The 12,918-nt window shown below is 29.6% G+C and overlaps 1 protein-coding gene across 1 annotated transcript; it reads right to left on the bottom strand.

Moving 5' to 3' along the window:
- Window positions 1-5,103: 5,103 nt before the first annotated feature.
- Window positions 5,104-8,377, bottom strand: LOC124938672. Its single transcript, XM_047479155.1, has 4 exons — window positions 7,455-8,377; window positions 7,057-7,110; window positions 6,687-6,865; window positions 5,104-5,446 (listed from the first exon to the last, which is right to left on the bottom strand). The coding sequence occupies exons 1-4, from the start codon at window positions 8,104-8,106 to the stop codon at window positions 5,357-5,359; spliced, it is 975 nt and encodes a 324-aa protein (XP_047335111.1). The 5' UTR covers window positions 8,107-8,377; the 3' UTR covers window positions 5,104-5,356.
- Window positions 8,378-12,918: the final 4,541 nt, after the last annotated feature.

Here is a 12,918-nt window from a genome sequence, read left to right as displayed (position 1 = left end):
TGTGTTGATCTATGTTTGAATGGATGTATTAATCCACTTATATATATAGTTGAGAGGTGGTTATAGTTTATTATGAAGAATGGGTGGGATTATTAAAGTAATGGAAATGAATAATTATTGGGACATGTATCAAAAATATAAGGGAAGAATGTCAATTTTAAACACACCAAGTTGTAAGAAGGTGTCAAATTTACTTATTAAGTATCAAAATTCTATTTATATATATTAACTTGTCAAAAAGTGTCAAATTTATTTAAAATAACGGAAAAGTTAAACGGAGTTAAAAATTTTGCCACATTTAATATCCACCTATTTTTTATTTATTTTTAATTTACATTAATTACTTTTTTTTCATTCAAACAAAACATTCAAATTTTTCCTTATCCATTTTTCTCTCTCTTTATATCCAACTCTTCATTTCTTCTAATTGTTCATCTTCATCTCTTCATCTTTAATATGAGTAATTATCATCAAATAAAAGGCTAAAATCCATAGTAGGTGGGATCCCATTAATGTCATGGAAGAATTTTAACCCACCATTAATCATATCTGATGAAGAACCGCCGAAATATTTGGAATCAACTCCGTTTGAAATCCTAGATCAGGATTTCATTTTCCTGTTTTTCCGACAGTCGCCGGCTCGCCGCCGATCGATACACTACGGAGGGCCCCACTTTTTGTCCAGTACCTTCTACATATCTTGCAGAAATACCTCGGCTACGCGAGGCTGTAGTTGTTGTAGTAACATAATTTCGTGTTTAGAGAATCGCATCTCGAACACTTCATTGGCTGTTCCGCCACCTTCACCGTTGTCACAGTTTTTTGGGGGTAAAGAGAGAGTGAAGAATAGATTATTCATATTATAGATGAAGAGGAACAATGAGAAGAAAATGAAGAATTAGGGGTAAAGAGAGAGAAAAAATGGATATGGAAAAATTTGGATGTTTTGTTTGAATGGTAAAAGAATTAAAGTAATGTAAATTAAAAACAAATAAAAAATATGTTGATATTAAATGTGGCAAAAATTTTAACTCCGTTAAATTTTTCTGTTATTTAAAATAAATTTGACACTTTTTGACAAGTTAGTATTTATAAATAAAATTTTGATACTTAATAAGTAAATTTAACACCTTCTTACAACTTGGTGTGTAAAATTGACATTCTTTCCAAAAATATAATGGAGATCCTATGTATTATTGGTATGCTATTATAATTAAACATGCAAGTGATGAATCTTTCTAGAGGATTTGGGTACAAAATCTTTAATAAATAAATCCTTTCAAATCTTTGAAAAGCCAAATCTATCTATTTGGGGCCTTTGAATTGGGTTCATATTTTAATATTAATTATTTAGAGTTTGCATATCTACGTGCTCTATATCTATACTCCAATCGAATTAATTATTCTATTGGCCTTTGAAGTGGGAATTTATTTGTCCATTATGGATTGAATATATTTGTCTCACATAGGTACATATTATAATCTTCAAAGAATTAATTTGAGAGTTGATTATTGTCCAAATCGGTTTGTCACTATAATTAATTGTGGAGAGTTTTGGTATTATTCTTGGCTAAAAGTAGGAGAAATTATAATTAAAGAGCATATGAAGTGGATGAGTTTTGGTATTATTCTTCTAAAATAAATTTGTTTTAAGTCTTTTTTTCTCTCTTTTCTTATAAAATTGGAGTGATTTGTTAAAAAAATGTAAAGAGTGTGTTTATGTGTTATCTATTTGATTAGTTATGGAGTTTTTTTTTCAAACTTATTCAACACTAATAGAAAGATAAATAAGGCCTAAATTTGATCATTATATGAGGATCACAGTTTTATATAACAAAAGAATATAGATCAACGTCAAGAATATATTTGAATTAAAAAAAGAGAGCAAACTTATAATAAAGTTTAACAATTTCATTTAAGAGTCTTCCATTGATAATATATATATTCAACTTGTACTTAGAGATTACAATAGGTACCATATCCATCGATTAATGATATACCCATTCACAAATCCATTTTTATTTTATTACCCGATCTTATACCTGAAAAATATCTATTTCTATAATCATTCCCGATTCGTCGATTACCTAATCCTTGACGAGTACCCTATTATTACCCGATTAAAGTATTAAACATTACTCTATTACATAATAAATAGGTTTAAATATTGAAATTTTAAAAACAAAAATAAATATATTACTTATTTACACGCTTATGTTTAAATGTTGAAGAATATTTACAACTTTGTTGTTAGTGAGAATAAATGTGGAAGACATAAATTAAGGAATAATGTTGAAGATAAACATGGAAAGAAATAAATAACATTTTTTATTAAAAGAATGGAAGATAAAGAATAATGAGAAAAAAATATTTTTTTATTAAAATATGACGTTGACATGTGAGATGCGAATAAAAGTAAAATAAATAATATATATTTATTGTAATGACGTGGGTAGGTGAAAAATCATCCTAATGCATAACAAATTTTTTAATATTAATATAGTTGTGTATTAAGTTTTGGTTTCGGAACACTCTCTATTCCTGACTTGAACCCGATCCCAATTGAGTAAACTTTTTACTCCCTGTATCTGATTCCAAACTCAATTTAAAATATACAAATCGAGTACCCAAAAATATTGAATATATGATACCCATTTGTAACAAATGTTGTTTTATTTGAAATTGGAAAAAATTGAACACCTATTAGATTTGGTTAGAATTTTAATTTAATTGACCTAATAAAACATAATGATTTTTTCTTTTTTTATTATGTTTGTTTGTTTTATCTTAAATGTTGATTTATTTTATATAATATTTTTAAAATAAAAATTAATATTACTTTTTTATAATTAATTCTTGTTAAAATCAAATAGGAGTTATATAAGTTAAATTAATTAATAAACAATGTGAGATAATGTCTAGAAATTCAAAATCAAAATCAACCATTGATGATCTATATATTAAACTGCATAAACAATTTACAAAGTTAAAACTCCCAATAAAAAATCCAACAATCATGCGATATTTTAAGGATTCCTCTAAAAACGAACTTATCTGAGTTTTAACGACGATTGTTGAAGTAGAGAAAGTCGAAACAATGTAACGGTGTCGAAAGAATCTCTACCAAAAATTCTGAATAACAATTAAAATTATTATTTATTTATTAAAAAAGATTATTTTGTTCCTACCTATAAACTATAAAAGGAGGAAGAGGGGAGCATGGAACATTTGAGAGATCCTCAATTTCTCTCAAGTTTATTTTTTGTGAGATATTGGATAATAATTATGTAATAAAGTTTGAGTATTAATATGATTTAAACATGCTATTCTATTGCAAAATCCAATATCATTTGACATGAAACTTGTATAATTTGTCTAGTACAAAATCACAATTTATTTTATTATTAAAAATAATACTTCTATACTTATTCAAGTTTAATACTTAATGTTCTTTAAATTATTCCTTATTAATATGATCTACAATTAACCTTCATAATTCAGATTGATTTAAATTCATAACATCAGATTGTTCAATGTTTATATTTAGGAAGTGATATTTTAAATATTTTTGTTCTTTTCATTTGTTGAGACCAAATTTGACATGGAAATAAAGAAAATCCCTAGGAATTGTATTGTGGAGTCTCTTTGCATGCACTTGTATCGATCCAACTTTTTCCGAGTTAGGCTAACTCCAGAGCCAGTCCACATTATGGCTATGATTGTGTGTATACCCAATAAAAACCAATACAATGTATAGTTATAGTATAATTTATCATATATTAATGAAAGGACTCCCAAAAGGAATATCTCAACATAACTATCAACCAAAATAATTAGACAAAAGAAAAATCAACTGCACTCAAAAAACATGTCGTCAACCAGGTGAATCGGGTTGGCGTCCATACTAACAAAAACATGTATGTCACCCATTCATATAGTATAGTTTTCGTCACTCCGTAACTTAATGTTTTTTCTTCTTTATACAATTTCTTCACTTTCTTAGCTCTCTTCAATTTGTTCAAGAAATACATCAGTATTTTCGTTCCACTCAGTAGAAAAGCCTAGAATTGTTACAATCATTATTTTGTGTAACATGTGCGGCACAAGTGTCCTTTCACTCTTTATTATCCTCAATAGTTTAAACATAATAACTGGAATAATCGAAACCATTATGCTTAACGACATTTTTGAGGAGTAAACATTTTGACGAGGCTACATGGATCTCTCATCCGGAAACATCATCTTTTTCTGTCAATAATACTAATTATTATTTATAAACATAATGATGTTTATTTACATGGTAATTAATATTAATTTATTTTTCTTGATTAACTAAAAGTATAGTAGTTCCTAAAAGATTATAAATCCCTAATTTTATTAGAAGTTAAAACACTTTAAATGTGATAACGATGGTCATACAACAAAAAATAAAAATAGAATGAAAATGACCAGCAATACCAATAAGGAAAGAGATCGCAATTATTGAGCTCTATCATGACTCTCCAATTTGACTACAAAAGTTCAAGGACCAGGCTTATTTGGAGGACTTGTAGAAATTGTATATATTGATGTTGACACCAACTTGCTAAAGATGAAATTGGCTCCTAAACTTTTATAAAATAAATTTAATAAAATAAATAATAAAAAATATGTAGTCAATGTTTAAAATTTTTAATAAATCACGATTAATATATTAAAATAAAAAATTTTCATTTCACATTTTATTCATTTTGGTAAACAACTTATCTTCTCACATATTTTATCACATATTTTTTTCGAATAAACATCTCATTTCGTGACCTTACATTTTCACTTTGGACAATCAAATATTTGATTTATATCACAATCCTCGAAAGAAAGTTGTTGGAAGATCTTAGGTGTATCTTTGAATTTTGAAATTTTACTTATTTTGTTAACAAGAACTAAGTGTAAAACTCTACATTTTTATAATTTTTTTTTTAGACATCAACTAAAATTACAAATTGTTTTAAATAATTTTTTTAATAGGGTGTTAATTTTCATTATTTCACATGTTACACAAATGTCACAGACTGTCATAGCCCAAGCTGAAACAAACCAAACAGAAGACATTTAACCATCATGAGTACTAAACGGATGATTGATTGAATACAATACAACTAACTAGTGTCATATTCCAAATGGATGGTTGATTGAATAGTCCTAAAAACCCAAAACACAAACCAAATACAATATCACTATATAGTAATTAGTATATACCAAAAGAAACCAAATCAGAAAGTAATAGATTTTCGGGGGTATTTAACTATCCAAATAGTACAGTGAGACATACTCCAAACTTTTAAAATTATCAAAATGCAGCAGCAGCAGTAGCATCCTATTCTTTCGCAGCAGACTTCTGGTTTATTTCGTCTAGATCTTTTTTGAAATGTTCTCGCAGATCATTCAATTCCAAAAGACTACCTTCCTGAGACATAATACAAGATTCACCCAAACTAGTGTCAAAATATGAGAGGTGATAATAAAATATATATACATGTACAAAGAGTTAGAATTGAGAAAGGGTTTTTTCTACGGTTTTTGGGCACCAGGCAGAGTGATTGATCAGTTGGGTGTTGTCTACATACTGTCAAAATTTAGTGGTCATCGAACTAGCTGTTCATAGATAAATTTGTAGAGGAAATGTTCATGATAATAGAACAACCTAGCCTTTAGATGAGATAAACCAGATTCATATCATTCTTCATTCATACCTCCACCAAATACATACTCTACTATCTATGAACTACAAACCTCTAACTTACTCTACTAATTACAATATTACCCACATACAATTTCTTAATTACAAACTACTACTATTGTTACAAGATTTCTCTGGAATGAACCCATCCATAGTAAAGATTGGTATGCGCCAAGCAACTACTAATTTTATTTTAACCAGCGAGAGTTGTCTTAGCTACTTTTTGTTCATTTGAATTCTAGCTCCAACTGTGTTCTGTATTTTGTTTTCTGAAAAATGCTTGCTTTTGGGACTTGTTTGATAAGGAGTTATTTGAATTTAATCTCAAATGACTCACTATCCCGAGCTCATCAATCACATTATTCAAACTATCAACCAAAATATCATTTATTATATCTTTATACCCCTAATGTCTTTTTACTAAAATAACCCAAAAATGATTCAATTTTTAATAACCTACATTGAACAAAGTTATTTTGAAATAATCTATTGTTGGAGTTAGTGAATAGTTTGGGATGAAAAGATGTGTCTATTTGAAATGAATAGACTGCCTCTGAATAAATGTCTATCATAAATGAATAGGTGTGTCTATTTATAAATGCACATCTATATAAAATTATAAATAGACATAAACCCATTTGGCATAACATATTGATTTCCCAAGAGAGTTTATAAGCTTTGTTATATCCTAAAAGGCAATAGTTTTATATTATACAAATTTTCCTTGAGGAAAGTGAGATCACGCCTCAAATTTTTTTCTTGAGTTCAAATATATATTCAACATCTATTGGTTCTCCAAATAACCCTAGATCAGCTCCTGGTGTTCTTGGCTTGTAAGACAAAAGAAAATGGTTGTTTTGAACTATTCCACCCCAAAAAAGGGACTGGAAATTTCCATATGAGAAATTTCCACCAAGTTAATTTCATCAACTATAACAAATAGGGATTGAGCAAGGATGAGACTCACTAGTTGTCTTGCTTCAGAACCTAGTATATTTTCCATAGACTGAAAGAGGAACTTCCACTGGCACATAAGATCAGATTCCAACTTTGAACAGCTATCTGGACCTTGTTGTACACTAGTTCCCATATTACTGCTGTTTCTCTGAACCAACATGTTTGCTTGCTTCCGACTCTTCTCAATTGCTAAGCATTACAGTAGACAATTCAAATATAGTTACAATTTAACAATAGATGAAATGAGATGATTCCCCACACCCCATTTGGAAACACTTTTGTTTTTTATATGAAAACAATTCCAGATAAAGAAAACATCAATCAAATTTTGTTTGTCTCAGACTAAATATCGTTTTCCAAATGGTGTTGTTGTGACATACCTGATATTCGACCTTTGAAATCTTGATAGAGAAGGTCCGACCAAATATAAGCAGCTGCATACCCCAACAAAGATCAACATATGTCTCATCCAAGTTTGTGCATTTTTTTAAACAAACAACATCCTATTGAAAAATTGTCAAAGCTGAAACTGAAACTGGTTTTTATTTTTTTCATTTGGTGTAAGTAGTTAAATGGGATAAACTGATTGTGACTGGATTATAATTCCAATTTTTGTGAGAAAATTGTGTTTGGTTAAAAAGTGTAAAAAATGAGCTTTAAGCTATATCTCAAATTAGATCATGTAAGTGATTTAAAATATTTTCAGATGAAATAACAAGTAACGAAATATGCCCGACAGAATTTAGCAAACCTAAAGCTCATATGTACTTGTGAATACCTTTAACACACAAAGGACAACTGCAATCTTTGATCATATCAATATCTGACTGCTGAGTGGTGCATTTTTCCTTTATCTGAGTGCATCTTTCAAGTGCACAAGAATTAGAACCTTGAGATGTGTGTAATATTGGTAATCCAACAGATGATCCCTCTTGACTCAAAACCAAGCCATCGGCACAAACTTCATTGAAATCTTTCTGAACCACAGTCTCCTTGCCTAAAATGCTATTGCTTGGTACAACATCAGAGGTAACTCTTCCAAAACGAGCATTGTCCTGCAGTGAATGAATACTGCTGGAGGGGACTGTACCAGTTTGCTGGACTGCAGATGTTATTTTTAACATTCCAGATACAAAATTTCCCTTCAGTGAGTTAATCTCAGTGTAGTTGGGTTCTGAAATACAAGCCTTCTTACTTATAACACTGTTATCATTAATGCTGCGCTTGGATCCACATCTCTCTTTACCTACATTTCCAATACCTTGGCTCAATTTATCCTTATCATTAACCTGGTGAGCTTCTCCATCTTTGTATTTACGTCGTGGTTGACCCTTAATGATTAACAATCCTTTCTTTACTGGTCGATTGCTTATATCGCTCAAAGCAGGGCGTTTCCTAGGATTCTCACCTGCTGGATTATCTTCTCCCATAGTTCTTGTTCACATGTAATCGAAAGAACCCAGATCTGAATCAATCTTGGAACTACCAAATAGATCCCCTTTATGAAGAAACAATCTTTTGGATATGAAACCCTAGAGAGAACGAAAGCGCCGAAACAGAATTGCGTGACAAAATCAACGGAACGTACCTTCAAAAGATGAGAACACTGACCTCAGAGATCAAATTACCGAGTTCTTAGGGTTCGAATGGATTCGATCCAGGACCGACGGCATTCTCTTGTACCTTAGAACACGTTTATCTGTGAAGAGGATTTTTACCCGCCAATTTATCTATTGGAGATCAAAATTTCGAATTTCAACTTATAAATATTATCATTTTTATTTACAATCATTTTCTATTTAACAAAGTTAAAAAAGAAAAGTAAAGAATTATTATTTACCACAAAAGAAACGAAAATTTTGATTAAATAATTCTAATAATTGTATCAGTTTGGGAAATGATCAACGTCTAATAAAAAGTGCGCAAATGATTATACATATTGGTTATTCGTTTTCATTACTACTTTTTTTTGAACTGCAAATATCACGAGACATTCTTAGCTCAATAACAAGGCTTCTCAACCGCCTTGACAGCACCAAGTTGACTTGTCGCTCGACCCAATCTTGCGATTTCCGATGATGAAACCAAGAAGGACATCTCTGCGCAGGGGAGAAGTACAGTAGGGTAGAGACAACCAAATAACTTTAAATCAATGTTCAGGCCGGAAAAACAAAAGCATCATAGATAAACACAGGATCCGAAAGAGATTTGGTACGATTTCTTTTTTAAAAGGTCTAGATTTACCTTCCCTCTTACTGAAATGATAGTTTTCGGACGAAAATACATCCACGTGACGCGACGGAACCCCAATTCGTCGAGTGTGTCGTTGCGTGACGCGACGGAATATTTTCGTCATAACACAGAGGAGATGGTCATTTCCGCAAGTTTTATTAGGCGCTAGTCATTTCTCCAAATAAAGCCTTTATTAAGGTTATTTCATCAAATTTAAAAAAAAAAAAATGCAAACAATCAAACTTAAGCCAAATAAAGACCGGATAGTCCATGCTATGATATTGATATCCAAATATTTACATTTTTTAATTTGATTCATGCTATATGTGAGATTAATTTTTAATATAATTTTACAAAATAACATATATATTTTTAAATTTATCATCAAAATAACTTTATATTCTACATAAATAAATATATTCACACAATTTTTTTTGTAAAAAATTTAAATGTTCAATATATCATGTTGAATTTCTTCTTAAAAAAAAGTTTCCTAAACTTATACTTCACTCAAAACATAATTAAGTTAATATATTTGGAAACACTTTTATTTCGAGTTAGAATTGGGTTTATTCGGATATTTTTGAATATATTTTTGTTTAATGTTTAGTATTAATAGTGTAAATGGATGAGATATATATCTTTAAAAATAATATTTTAGTTTATATATATATATATATATATATATAAATATATTCTTATTTTTTAGATTAAAATTTAAAACGATTATTTATTATGATTTAATATACTTATTAAAAATGATTTGTCTTATTGAAATGTAAGTTTTTTATATTTTATTATTTTAATTATCATAAAGATTAGAATGTATGGATGTGTAAATACTTAATTTTTATCTCTCCAATTTAAATAAAATAAAAATAAATAAAGATAAAATAATAACAATTTTAGCCTATTTTAAAATAAAATGAACAAATATTATTTAAGAGAATAGACTAAATTAAAAATATTATTTAACACTAATAAAATTGATATTTATTTTATAAAATAATAGAGTGAAAGTAGATGAGACATAGGTCAAATGACCCCCCAAAAAAAAGACTGCCAAATGGTCAAACCCATCGTTCAAATCAAGTAGGCAAAAAGACCTAGACGCTCAGCAGGCCAAACTCAGGCGTTAGGCAAGACCTAGAAGTATGAGTTAAACACCTAGAAGGTCCGGTTAACCCTCCTCCAACGCGGAACGCCCGTCGCAAGCCCAATGCCCGGACGTGTTTGGAGATCGCCTAGACGCGATCTCCGTCTTAAAGATAAGAGAGAAGGAGAAAAAAAAAATTAAACTTTCACCTATAGCTAAACAAATGCAATAATTCAAAAGCTGAAATAATCACCTAGAGATCGTTTTAGCTATAAACCTAGACCATCATTCTACCCTAAATGAATAAAATTCATCCGAAAAAGAAACATATCATTGATGTCATTTGTCTTCAAATATAACCGCCTTAACTAAGGACAACTATAAAAGGATTACGAGATCATTCCGAAAAAAAAAATACCCCTAAAATAAAAATTCCACCCTGGAAGGAAAAAGTTTAATAATTTTTTTTTTCAAAAGAATGGATTATAGACTATCACTGTAATTTTTCAATTAACATATCATATGACTGTTAAACAAATTTAAAAAAATTCATATATGAGTTCTTGGTTTGTTATATATTGTGCGATTCTTCAATTTAAGGATTGGAAATTGATTCCATGATCAATTAGAAACTTTCTATTAAATTCAATTCAACAATTCACCTTGAATCACAAAAATTTAAATTTATTTTGATTTTTTTTTTTTAAAAAAGGTTTACTATTCTTGAGCTTTAACTAAAAATGGCAACTCAAAAAATTCCTAACATCATCTAAATGATGTTTTTCAATCAACTCAGAATGGTTTGGATAAATTGTAACTAAATTTATAAAATTTCTTAAAAACTTCAAATTTTGATTTCGAATTTGAGTAAAAACTACCCAAGGCTAGCTTAAGTCGATTGGACTTAGTTCTAATAAATATAGTGAACTTTTTGAAAGCATAGAAATCGATTCGAGTCAAAGAATCTCGAATCTCGTTTTTCAATGTAAAATCATATTTCCAACACATAAATGACAACCGGGAAAGCCTAGACAAGTTCTAAATAAAAAATGGAAACCTCCCATATAATTTGTTTCGAGATTGGAGGCTTCAAACGAAAAGAAACTAAAAAAACAAGGTCTAAAGGTTGAAGAAGGTCTCTAATTCGACAAAACTCATACATTAGCGCGCGAGTATGACTGTTCACACGTATCTCGTTTACTCGCGCGTTGTAAACATGAAAATTTGACTTACCATAATTTTCAAAATAATATTAAAATAATATTTTGAACTTTTATATTTAAAATAACTCAAAAAAAGGGATTAAAACCTAATTAAGAGTTAATTATTGTGATAATTAAACCTTAATTAGAAAAATTGTCCAAAAATCCAAAATTAATTTGAGGATAAAATATTGTATTTATTTTACCCAAATTAGACCAAGAAGAGGTTAAAAATATTTAATTATGATTTAATCATGAATTATGTTTAATTTATGACTTCAAACAATTAAATAAAATACCCCAAAATATAAAAAAAAATATATATATATATATGATCATAATTTTTATTATGATTTTAAAAATATTTTTTGTGAAAAAACCCGTAAAAAAGGGAATTAAAATCGATTTTTAATAACTTTTTTAATAAAATTAAAATCTAATAAATTTGTGTAGAAGTTATTTTTAATTTTTGCAGCAGAAACCCGGACCATCAGATGAGCGCACATGCTTCATTTAACAACTCATATGCTCTCACCCAACGGTAACAAGATCTCCCAAATCTCTAATACATAACTGCAAAATCCCAAATCTAATTACAAAATCGCACGTTTATCAATTGGGCCCAACAGAAAATATATTTTTCCTCTATTCTCAAAAATTAACACAAATTCTCCTAACCCGAATAACAGTAACAAAACTTAAAATCAGCAAACTATAAATATTACCAAACCTATTCATTCATTCATTTGCTCTAATTACCAGCAATTAACAACTCAAACAAATCTCATTTTCTATTTTTTAAGACAACTTCATTACTCCTTCAAGTACAATGGTGAAAGAAGGTGCGAAAGAGAATACGATCAAATGCGATAAGAAGAAACAACAAATGACAATGAAGATGACCAACATTAAGAAGAAGAGCATGGATCTCTCCTCTCTCTACGACATTGATATATGTTTTCTCTGTTTGGAAGAAAATGGAAGAATAGAGTCTTGGCCTGATAATTTAAATCAAGTTAAGCCCATTCTTCAACGCTACAAAAAAAGAAGTTTCAAAGAGGAAGAAGAAGATCTCCACTACTATTGCAACAACATATCATGTTCAAATATCTAAATCTGAATTGTCTAAAGCTAGAATTGGATCTCTACTTGATGAGTTGTCTCAGAAGTCTTTGAAAATATTCTCGAATCAAATTGCAGAAAAAATAGAGTTGATTGCCAACCAATTATCATCTAAGAATCAATCTTTGCCCTTATTGAACTCGGAAGAGGAGATGACGACCCTTCACTCCATGACAGGTTCGGTGCAATCAAATTTTTTTGAAGATGATTTTGATATTGAACGTATGTGGTCCAAATTTGATGCATTGGAAGATGAAAAAATCGACACCCTTGATCCATCCTTCTTCAACACGGATGAGGAGATGATGGCCCTTGACGCCATTGCAAGATCCACACTGGAAAAATACATTGAAGATGATTTTGATATGAAACATATATGGTCGGAATGTGGAACATTGGAGGAGGAGATCATTCCCCTTGATCAATCATTTCCCTTCTTGTTCAATTCAAAGGAGGAAATCACGACCCTTGATTCTATGCCATTTGCAAGATCTTCCAACGGTAACTCTATCTCTTTTGCTACTAATCATAAACCTCGGAAATTCAAAGATATTAATTCTACTCGTACGAACGCGGTATCAACGACATTA

The sequence above is a fragment of the Impatiens glandulifera genome, chromosome 5 (genome assembly GCF_907164915.1).
Source record: "Impatiens glandulifera chromosome 5, dImpGla2.1, whole genome shotgun sequence".
NCBI classification, from domain to species: domain Eukaryota; kingdom Viridiplantae; phylum Streptophyta; class Magnoliopsida; order Ericales; family Balsaminaceae; genus Impatiens; species Impatiens glandulifera.
This window is presented reverse-complemented; position numbering and strand designations above follow the sequence as displayed.

Excerpts from the sequence above, each read along its gene's own strand:
- LOC124938672 (XM_047479155.1), bottom strand. The coding sequence starts at position 8,106 with ATGGGAGAAGATAATCCAGCAGGTGAGAATCCTAGGAAACGCCCTGCT. Across the intron at positions 6,866-7,056 it reads TTTCAAAGGTCGAATATCAG|CAATTGAGAAGAGTCGGAAG; the intron begins GTATGTCACAAC and ends TGTAATGCTTAG. Across the intron at positions 5,447-6,686 it reads GTTCTGAAGCAAGACAACTA|GAAGGTAGTCTTTTGGAATT; the intron begins GTGAGTCTCATC and ends ATTATGTCTCAG.